At 32.5% G+C, this 11,361-nt stretch overlaps 1 protein-coding gene across 2 annotated transcripts in view; it reads left to right on the top strand.

The window, feature by feature from the left end:
* The first annotated feature begins 2,771 nt into the window (after window positions 1–2,771).
* The window catches only part of Snx6 (sorting nexin 6), a 13,812-nt gene continuing 5,222 nt past the window's right edge, over window positions 2,772–11,361 (top strand). Inside the window, exons 1-7 of one of the 2 annotated variants that reach the window (XM_067047886.1) lie at window positions 2,772–3,033; window positions 3,102–3,134; window positions 3,215–3,319; window positions 3,391–3,501; window positions 3,578–3,699; window positions 8,823–8,985; window positions 10,672–10,837. In XM_067047886.1, the coding sequence (XP_066903987.1) occupies window positions 3,028–3,033; window positions 3,102–3,134; window positions 3,215–3,319; window positions 3,391–3,501; window positions 3,578–3,699; window positions 8,823–8,985; window positions 10,672–10,837 (706 nt within the window). In that variant the 5' untranslated portion in view covers window positions 2,772–3,027. The remainder of the gene's footprint in view (window positions 3,034–3,101; window positions 3,135–3,214; window positions 3,320–3,390; window positions 3,502–3,577; window positions 3,700–8,822; window positions 8,986–10,671; window positions 10,838–11,361) is intronic. The other variant, XM_014428477.3, reaches the window with a different exon arrangement.

The following is an 11,361-nucleotide window of genomic DNA, read 5'->3' as shown; positions in this document are numbered from 1 at the left end:
TTCAAGTGTATATGAAACATACTACATATTTACCTGTTGTATTATTTTGTACAGTTGTAAATTACAATAAATAAATAATAAAAAAAAAAAAAAAAATGTAATGAGGTGTTAATGGTTGACTGTAGATTAACATGTGGAGAAGGTCGGTGGGGGGGTGCGGTCAGCAAATAAACAAAAAATTATTTGTGCCAATGTTGCGACCTGAATTTCAGGGCTAAAAAGCAAAAAGAGATAACAACCATCATTCAGAGAAACATAAAAATTAAAAGAAATAATAAACTAACAAATTTGGAAATATACATAACAATAAATTGAAAATAAAATATTTGATTAATAACCATGAGAGTAGATTGATAACAATGAAAGATGAAATGTAATATATTGGTAGGAAGATATGTATTAGATCTTATACATATCTTCTTATAGGTAATAGATATAATATTATATTTCATCTTTCATTGTTATTAATCAAATATTTTATTTTCAATTTATTGTTATGTGTATTTCCAAATTTGTTAGTTTATTATTTCTTTTCATTTTTATGTTTCTCTGAATGATGGTTGTTATCTCTTTTTGTTTTTTAGCCGTGATGAAGACTTGAAATTAAGGTTGAAACGTCGGCATGAATAAATAATTTTTTTGTTTATTTGCTGGCCACACTCCCCCCCCTCCCCTACCCGGCCATCTTCGACGAATAGTCAGGATCAGAGAAAGAGGACATTTATGCAAAATGTATTCCTAACTTACAGGAAAAGTATACAGAAGAATTCGGAGAAAAACAATGTTTGCTGACCTTTGGTTTTGGTTCAGAAGTAGTGGAACCATCACTCTTAAAATTATTTTTTTGGTGGGGCTTAATGTTGAGATTAACCAGTTTCAGAGCATAACAGAAACTATTATTTTCGACTCACTGAGAATCCTACATCATCAGTTGTATAAGACCTTGGCTGTTTATTATCAACTCAATGAGTCGAAAAGTGAAAATAAAAAATATTCAACTAAATCTCTCTCATTAATTTTAATATTTTCTATTGCACTGAGCAGTATGCAGTGAACATTAATTAGTAATTTAACACGGTTGAGCAACCGCTCGCAATCTTTTCGAGTCCCCCTCCTCCTTTCGTTAAAAGGTATGAAATAATGTTAACTTAATACTTTCAAATTATTGGGTTTACCCATATTTAACTATTTGGGCCACAGTCATTTGTTATAGGCCCGCGTCTAAATAATTCAGTGAGTTCCTTTCTAACCAAATGTTATGCTTCATTTTTGTCAATAATATTTATATATACGTTAAGATATTATGAAAACTATGTTTACTATTACATTATAATGGCAAGAGTTTATTGCTTTACTTAAAATATACTTCTTTTTTTCGGAGGGAAGCTGAGGGCGGCGTATGGTGTATACGAAACTGGAGGCAGACCAATTTTTTTTTCGTTTTCGATTTTTGGATTCTCCGTATGTGAAACCTCAAATTGTTAAGTAGTTAAATTTGTATTTTCCTTGGTCGATTGTAGAAGGTTCATTATTACAAATAATAAACCGAAAGTCGGTTGACCATTGGGTGCCCACTCTCACGAAGGAAATTCGTCTTGCTAGACAAAAAAAAAATTCGTAAAAAAAAATAATTAAAATTGCAAATTAAGTCAAATTTTCTACTGCTGGACACTGGTATAGGTCATTATCGTAATATGGAATTATTTGGACATCAAAATTTTTCAAAAATAAAAGTCAATTGATCCGATTTTTTTTTATTGCCATCAAAGAATGTTCCTAAATAACATCCTAAATTAGGCACGAAATTTTAAACTATTATAGTTTTCTTGATATCAAATTTTAAATTCAAATAAAAAAATGTTTTATTCTAGCTGGTAACATATACGACTAAGGATTGATAAAACGAATCAGAGGGCCTAATTACTGTGCTAATTTCAATATCAAATTATTAGGCATCAGTCTGAATTCTTTTTTTATCACAAACGATTTTTAGCATAATATAGTTTGAAAAAAAACTCATCCTGCTAATTAATGATTAGAAATCTCAAAGTAGGAAGGAAAGGTAGACCTCCAGGACAATAACAACAGAGAAATAAAATCATCAACTTTCAGATAATCGATCATTCTGAAAAACCACTGTAACTGAGCATATATTAGGGACGTGACGGCCGTGCGGGTTGGGGCGCAGGTCCCAGTGCGCTCGGTTCGGAACGTTGTGGGTTCGACTCCCTCCTGGGGCAGTTAAATATTCATTTTTCGACGGTCCCGGAGAATGAACCTTGACACTCCCACCTTGGTGGAGTGTCAACCTTGGTTAGAATGCGACGGCAATCTAGGATTAGGGTAGCCGTCAGGAGTTGGCAAAAAAGACCCACAGAACACCAATTGCCGGACTTGTTCCCCCCACCAAATACTACCAGTACCAGTACCAGTAACTGAGCATATATTACCAAAATTGGAGAATTACCGGTGTAACAACAATAGCTAATAAGATTAGTTTCCAAGAACTTGAATTTTTTTCCCTAGATTTTTAAAGTGATAGTTTATTTGAGAATAACTCACATATTGTTGGTACAAATCTAAAGTTACATATCAGCAAATTTCTGAGTACATTTTTTTTGAATTATGGTAGTAGTAAATTGTATGAGTTACGTTAACTTACACTAGCTGGTTCAGTTAGTTCTAAACCTTGCCACTCAATCCACTTTGGTTTGAGCTGTACCTCATTGGAAGTATCGATATCCATTATCCAATCACTTGGAGTTTATCAGCTACTCTATTCTTGTTGATAGGGGTTGTCTCAGGTTGGGATTGGACAAGTGAATAGTGAGGAATATTCAATGTTGATAAATATTTGTCACTAGTTCAAATTTTGTTATAAATTAGGAAATCGCTAACTTGCTTTTTTTACATAGAATTCTTTGCTCTTTTTCTTTTACAATTTTATTTTGTTAGTTAAAATATTATTTCTTATTCACTTTTGGACTTCTGTTTTATGAAACCAAGAAAAAAAAAATCAGCGTCAAAATGATGGTAAAGTTCAGCTAACACTTTGAATTTATTAGCATCAGTCTTTGGTTTTAAATTTTGTTTTTTTGTAGGATGGAATGGAAGAAGTTACTAACAATTTAAAAGTAATAAAACAATAAGCAATTGTACTGTTGTATTATGTTCTTTGTTATTACGTATGAGTCCTATTAATGATTTATTTTAGGAAGCTAGATCAGAAACAGTGGATTTATCTGATAATTCATTAGTTGTGGATATTTCTGATGCACTGAGTGAAAAAGATAAAGTTAAATTTACTGTTCATACTAAGGTTAGATTTTTAGATTAAAATTGTTTAAATTCTAATTTCTAAATTTTTAATGAAATTCTATTTATTTCTAGACAGCTTTACCCGAGTTTCAAAAAACTGATTTTACTGTTGTTAGACAACATGAAGAGTTTGTTTGGCTTCATGATAGATTTGAAGAAAATGAAGAGTATTCAGGATATATTGTATGTAAAAAAGGTTCATATTGTATGGTCAGATAATTTTTTTATGCATTCTTATTGTATGACATTGATTTTTTAGATTCCACCAGCCCCTCCTAGACCAGATTTTGATGCTTCTAGAGAAAAATTACAAAAACTTGGTGAAGGAGAAGGAACCATTACCAAAGAAGAGTATATTAAGATGAAACAGGAATTGGAAGCGTAAGTTGTATGAAATAATCAAGATTTTATGTCACTTGCATATTACATTTCTTGGACTATATTTCTGTTATTGTGGGCTGTAACTTAACACCTTAAGTTGATTCGCATTCATACACATTTAGGTTCCAACCTCAACTGAACAGGATCTGTTAGGGATTTGTCTATGTCTTGAGCATGAGGAAGTTGCCTTAATTAAAACAGTAATAATAAAGTAGATTATAACAATCAACTACAGAAATATAGTCCAGGTAGTCTGATGTATAAGTACTGGTGCTATTAATAAACCATGTAATATTACCGAAGAGTGGCTCTTGTCTACAATCACCCTGAGCTGACTTCATAAGAATTAAGATGTGTTATTACTGCCACTTTATAGTTAAGTGAAATTTTACTATTTTTTTAATATTATGCAACTTTAGAGATCAGAAATTTTTGTCTACTTTAGTATCCACCACATTCATTTGACAGGATTTTAAACATGAACTAAATAATTTCTTTCAGTTTTAGCCAACATTCCCTGCTTGACTCCCTGATGAAGACCTGAAACTCAGGTAGAAATGTCGGCATAAATAAATATTTTTTTTGTTTATTTATGTTTTTCTTTGCTGACCGCATCCCCAACCAGCTTCTCCAATCATTAAATAATTTTTTGTTTCAGCAAGTTATTTTCCATTGGAATTTGCCCAATTTTATTTCAACAGTATTCCCATGCCTGCCAATAACTTCACCATTGAGTTAGTGGAAGCCAAGAGCTGTGGTTCTCACCTCATAGTAGTCAGCGGACCACTATAACTCAATGACATTGAACCTTGTGCGGCTAACCCCCAGTCCCAACTTGTGCTGCTGAATACTTGTTGGGAAGCACTAATATACAACTTTAAAAATGACCTATAACTGTAATAATATGATAAACAGTGTTTGCAATTAATGACAGCTTTTGTAAAGTATAGCTGATGACTCATAATCGGTCTTGTGCTCAAGATATCTCCAATAGAATTCTTGTCAACAGAAATTAGACTAATAAAAATTATGTTAATTTTATTATTAATATTTCCAATTCCTTATCATCCATTGCAGTATGTTGTATCTTTATGAGGAAGTTACCAGTAAATTGATGGGTTACGTTTTCCAAGCACTGCTTCAACAAGGCAGATCATTTATAAACCGAGCCATGTTAGTTTACCTATTAGACCATTCCAGACCATATTTCTGTTGTTATGGTTAACACCCTACACTATTATCACACTACACCATTATCACGACTCTAATTGGATCACCACTTTCGACTTATGTTTGCTCAACAGACAAACAAACACTAAACTTTTCCTTTTACCAAATTACAAATCACTTTATGGTGTTAAGTTCTATCCAACAACGGTGGGCGACCATTTTCTTATTTCTTATTTGCTGTGCTGTTTTTTCAAATCCAACCTTGGACCTATCCTCCTGCCTTCTGTATTCCTTCGGTAAGAATACATGTTTTAACAATATATATTGCAAAGTTTTGTTTTTGAAAAACATGGTACTTATAGTACTCCTAATTTAGATAGTTAAGGTTTTCGGTTTCAATAGAGTAAGTATTAATTGGAAGTAATCAACAGTTGTTGGAAAAAAGTTGAAACTTATCAATATACTGCAGAATAACAATAAATTCATACAACCTTTATTGCTATTCTCCAAAAGCTGATTTCTAAATCTAACTATTAATTTTTTGGATTTCAGTGTAATGCAACACTGATTTTGTATGTAACAAGTTAGTTGTTCTGCTGTAAAGTAGCAACATTAAATAAGTTTTTAACACATTGGACAGAATGATAGCTGATACCAAAGCACCAATAGTATGCAATTAAATTTTTTTTTTTATTCCAAGCAGAGTTTCCTAATAAAGTTTTAAAATATCTTAGAATTTGATTTCCTTTATTCAATACACCATTTATTACTATTACTAAAACACATTGGGGATTAAAAAAGTTTGTTTGTTGAGGGAATCCATCCTATACTTTGTGTTGAATTTTCCACCTAGTATTTGGATGGTTATAAATACAATTTTGTTTTCAGAGCTAACTGCTACCTGAGTGGGCACAAGAAAAAATTTTTTGATTATCCATCACAAGGTCCACCTTTTTGGCTTCACTTTTCCTACCAGCTTAACCCCTCCATTATAATCTTCTCTCCAAGTTAAAAACTGACAGATTACTATACTCGACAAATTATCTTCATTATGGCTTAGCAGTGGTATTCATAATAACCATTATAACACAAGAACATAAGGTTTGTCCAAGAAACAGTTTGACAGTCAGAAAACTATTAGGCAGTTCAGTTTTGCGCACCTTTGATTTCTGTGGCATTAATCAAACTGTTGGATACTTGAGGAGACCTAGTTCAGAACTTATCCGGTCGTTAAAATGAGGAAGGACTTGCACAAATGGTTAGGGTTAGTAAAAATCTAAAGAAATAAGTAACCACTCTATTCTTCACTTAACAATTCAACAATGAAGGAAAAAGTCATTGGAACCAAGCTCAAAATCCTGAACTAGATAAAATTTAAGCTTGCACAATATACAGTTAACCAGAGAATTTTATAAGTATATACATACTTATAAAATTCTCTGGTTAACTTATCCTTTTTCCTTCTGAATATTTTACATAATACTTAATTTTCAAAAATCTTAAGGCTCTGTTCTCTTCTTAGTGTAAGAGGCCTTGTTTAGCATCCCTAAAGAATAGTGGAAAGGGTTATAGTTCAGTAAATCTTTACTTTTAAATTTTTGGACAGAATGTGCCAGCTAAGCAGTTTCGAAATTAATAAATAACAAGAATTTTCTGCCTTTAACCTCGCTTCTATTTCCTTATCAATTTCGTTTTTCTAGTTCCTGTAGAACCTAAATACTTAAACCTATCTAACTGTTCAAATTTATTTCTTACTATCTCTATATCACCGAAATTAATCCCATTTCTACTGCTCACCATATATTTCGTTTTATCTCTATTAATTTCGAGGCCTAGTTCCTTACTAGAATTTATCAACGCAGTTGTATTTAGTTTTACAGTTTCCTTTTCCCCACCAAATCATCGGCATATCCAAGAATCGGCATTTTTCCTCTTAAAATTAAACCCTTTTCGGTATGTATCATATTTTTAATAACGTATTCTAGTGCTAGATTAAAGTTGATAAGAGTTTTATACCCGACGGAACCTCGGAAACTTCTCAGAATAATGATTACCACTCTTACTTTATTAAACGTTTTGGTCATGCACCTCCGTACTAGATTTACTAACTTCTATGGTATTCCCTGTTCAATCATCATATCATGAAGTTTCTGGCAGTCTATAGAATTGTAAGCCTTGAAATCAGTAGAAAACTATCCCGTTGTAATCCAACTTTTTCTGTAATATTTGACGTAATGAAAAAAATTGATCAATAGTTGAATGATTTAGTCTAAAACCACATTGGTAATCTACAATGATTTCTTCAGCGTATTCCGTGATTCGACTAGTTAAGATTAACGTAAACATGTTATAACATACAGGAAGGAGTGAGATCCTTCGATAGTTATTACTATCCGTCATTGGCGGCTTTTTGTGAACAGGGATAGGTAGAGGCTCTCTCTATTCCTGAATTTCCCAGATCTTTTTAACCAAGAAGTGTATTTTAGAAACTCCAATTGCACCACGTGCCTTGATTAATTCAGACCACTAGGAATACAGAATTAATTTGATTCAATATTGATCAGATTGAAAATTATTTCCCCTATCCAAAATGCTGTCAAGTGTTTCACAAATTACTGTCCTCTTTAGTATTATCTCTGATTCTTATCCATAACCTCTCAATATCTTCATAATCCTCATTTAAAGGTTCCAAAGGTTCAAATCTATTTTTTATTTCGTTCACGAATTGAAGGCATTTTTAATTTCTCCAGATTGAAATTGTTGGGTCTGAAACCGTTTTCATTTCTCTTCTTTATATCAAGTGTTTGTCGAATTTTCGCAATTACTAGTTCATGATCTGACACACATTCTGCCCAGCTATAAGATCTCACCTAAATTATACCATTTTGCTATATATGTTATACCGAGACATGATCAATTTGATTTTGCGTTTGCGAATCTGGTGATGTCCAAGTATATTTGTGAATATACTTACGTTGAAACATAGTACTTTTGATTGCTAGGTTTTTCAAGGTGGCAAATTTTGTTAGTCGTATTCCATTATCATTGCTCATTCGTGCAAACTTTCTTTACCGATCGTTGGATAATATACTTCTTTTATTTCAATCTTTTAGGTCGCATTTCCTAATATCATTTTCATATAATACTCACGGTAATTTGTCGAAAACCCTCTCCAATTTATCATTGAATTCGCATTTATTCTCTTCATCACTGTCTTTGGTTGGTGAATGAATGTTTATCAGCGCGACTTTAAACCAACGTCCCTGAAATATTGCCAGCTATATCCTATCACCAAAAAACATTACATCCCTTAACTTCGAAAGCAATCTATTCCTAATCAGAAATCTAGTACCTAAAAAATAATGACCACCCTCTCTGTACCAGATAGTGTATTTTCCTTCCTTTAATGAGTTCTCCTCTGTCCAGTGAACCTCTTGTAGCGCCGCGATATCTAAATTGTACCTCAGAAGGATCCATGACTTTTTGTGGTATTTTGAGAACCAAAAAATATGTGAGCAGAGTCCTAACCCTAAGTCACACGCTCCAGCATGCTTGGGAAGCTGCTCTCATTGTTGGTCAGCAAGTCCATCTGACTTAGCCCAGAGAAACTTCCAATAAATTTGACCAGTCATCCCCAAATCATGGGGCACTCCCCTAGGCGGTAATGTGCCCCCACCAGGAAAGAAAATACTTGATAAAAAAAAAAGTCGAAATCTGTGATTGTTTCATTAAAAGCAGAACTCTTTGAGTTGTGTCCCTTTTATTTCTGTTCTGTATATACAAGTTCAATTTGTTTTCTGAGCTGTTACAGGTTTTAAAGTCTATAAAAGCATATCTATTATTTTTTTAAAATCTAAGAATACCACTCACTTCGTGAACTTTGTGTTGAAATGTTTCATGTATGTTTTAATTTTTTTTTAAACAAACTTGCTTCTTAATTTCCTCTTTTTCAGAGAATATTTAGCAACATTTAAGAAGACAGTAGCCATGCATGAAGTATTTCTTTGCCGTCTAGCTGCTCATCCTGTCTTTAGGAATGACCATAACTTTAGAGTTTTTCTAGAGTATGACCAAGACTTAGCAGTTCGATCAAAAAATAAAATGGAAATGTTTGAGGTAGTATTTATAATTGTTAATTTCTTATATATTTTTAAATTTATGTTTTTAAAGTAATTTTAATAGTTGTTATTTAGGTATTAACATTATGGTTCTGTTTGTTCGTTTATGACTTTTCTTGATTTGAGACGCTTTATTTCAATATTATAAGGTTCTTTAATAACCTTATAGTTTTTCATTTCATGGGAGACAATCTGGTGAGCACAGATTTTTCCCTATAGGAATACCACTCCAGGTTCTCATTTCATAGGATCAAGGGGGTGATATACTTTTAAACTCAAACTTCTCATCCTCACCAAGTCCAATAATTTCATATTTAGAGAAAATTCAGTGTATCAAGCCTTGGAAAGTAACATTAATATTTTAAAAACATATATGTGTACTGCTCATTATTTATTCCATATAAAATATATTTCTCGTATTCCACTTATAAATAAAACTTATATAGTACCTATCTGTACTTCATAGATAAAAGAACTAGGAAAGAAGAATGTAACTCCACTTACAATTAAAGACTGGACAGGGTAATTGGTTTAAAAAGAAAAATGATTTTAAGCTCATATAGCAAACTAAATGTCTTTAGCCACAAAAGCAGATTAAATGCAAAAATCATAGTTTCTACTTCTGATTCCGAAACCCCATACAGAGGCAGGAAAATAGGCGTATGCCGTCGTACAGAGGACGGCTCTGCATTGTGACATCAGAGCATTCAGGTAAAGCAGTACAGGTCCTAGCATGAGTGATGCCCTCGACCTCCTCCTGCGAGGAGAAATGACTAAATTTATATTTAAGAGAGAAGGTTCAATAGGAATTCTGGAAAATCTGAGGATTAAGATTGATGAAACACTACAAATGGAAGCAAGTTGTCTGGGAAGATAGAATTGAGGGGTGGGTGATGACACCAAAAGGAAGTACCCTTACAAAATACTTCCTATAGTACAATCACGGCTGCAAGCAAAATGGTTCCTCACAGAAAATGGGGGTTTCAGGGCTAAGCTTCATACCCTTGGCCTAAATATAAACCCCTTATGCTCCACTTGTAGTTTCTAAGAATCTGTTGACACACAAGGTCACAATCTGCTTTGCTTTTGAGAGATGATGGTCAAGAATGATGAGAACCATGGGAATTGACGTCCTCACTGAGGAGTTTCCTCAGTTGGTGACTGAAGAGAATTTTACGTGGTTTCAAGATTTCATTTATGCATGGAAGATGACGGTGGGTACAGTCTACTTCAAGGTTGAAGAAGGAGAGAACCACCACCAGAAGATGGAAGCAATGCTCTCCCGGGGATATAAGAAGAGATTTATTATTTCATTAATGTATTGATGAAAAACATTAAATCATGTACATAGTTTGATTACAGTAGTGTGTTCCTACGCAATCATATGTAACATCACACTACTCCAAGCGTCCGTATTGCACAAAAGGCAGGGTTGGATGGAAAATGAGTACATCATAGAAACTTTTTTAAATCAATTTCGACTCCCAGCTTGTTATTGAGGTCCAGTTTTCAACTAATTTAAGATATAGTCATTGAGACCTCTTAGTGTAAGTAAAAACAAATAAATAATTGTGTAATAATGCTAAATTGATTTAAAATGGACATAAATCCTTTACCTTTGAGGTATAGATATTTCATTTATCTTTTTAAACTTTATTTCTTTTTATTTATTTTTTTTTTCTAGGGTTTTGTTAAATCTTTATCACATAGTACTGACGAACTATTGTTATCAGCGACTGTTAAAGATGTGAATGAGTTTTTTGAACAACAAAAAAATTTTCTAATTGAGTACCATAACCATTTAAAAGATGCTACAGCTAAGGCAGATAGAATGACTTCAAAGCACAAAGGTTGAAATATAACTTTATCATTATATATATTTATTATTAAAAATATCTTTAAGGCTCATTAGTAGAACAAACAAAATCCAATATATGTAGTCTATTTGAAAGTTGAGATATTAAAAAAATAAAAAGTACTTCTACAAGAAAAAATTTTTATCTTTGAAAGATGTTTAAGGTAGCCACAATCTTAAATCGCTGCAGTACAGTTTTTACAAGTTATTTGACACACAATTCAAAGTTCTGAACTCTAAAATTTTCTAGTTGCTTCTTCGTCTGATATTTTTATATACTCTAGGGATTACTTTCTTTTCGAATATATTAACAGTAAATATCAACTCTAAAATGATTTTTTGGGGTCTTTCATAAATGTCTAATGACAATAAGTAAGAGTATAAAAAATAGGGGTTATCTGCAAACCTCCAAGTTTCCGCCATGTGTTAGCTGCACTTGTTGCAATTTATTTTAAACATCTCTATATACATAGGAAGAAAAGTTCTTGAAATTAAAATAATTATAAAAATTGAATTCTA

The sequence above is a fragment of the Halyomorpha halys genome, unplaced genomic scaffold (genome assembly GCF_000696795.3).
Source record: "Halyomorpha halys isolate HHAL.00 unplaced genomic scaffold, Hhal_1.1 Scaffold33.1, whole genome shotgun sequence".
Classification (NCBI taxonomy): domain Eukaryota; kingdom Metazoa; phylum Arthropoda; class Insecta; order Hemiptera; family Pentatomidae; genus Halyomorpha; species Halyomorpha halys.
The sequence above is the reverse complement of the archived record's forward strand: the minus strand, read 5'-3'. Positions and strand labels throughout refer to the sequence as shown.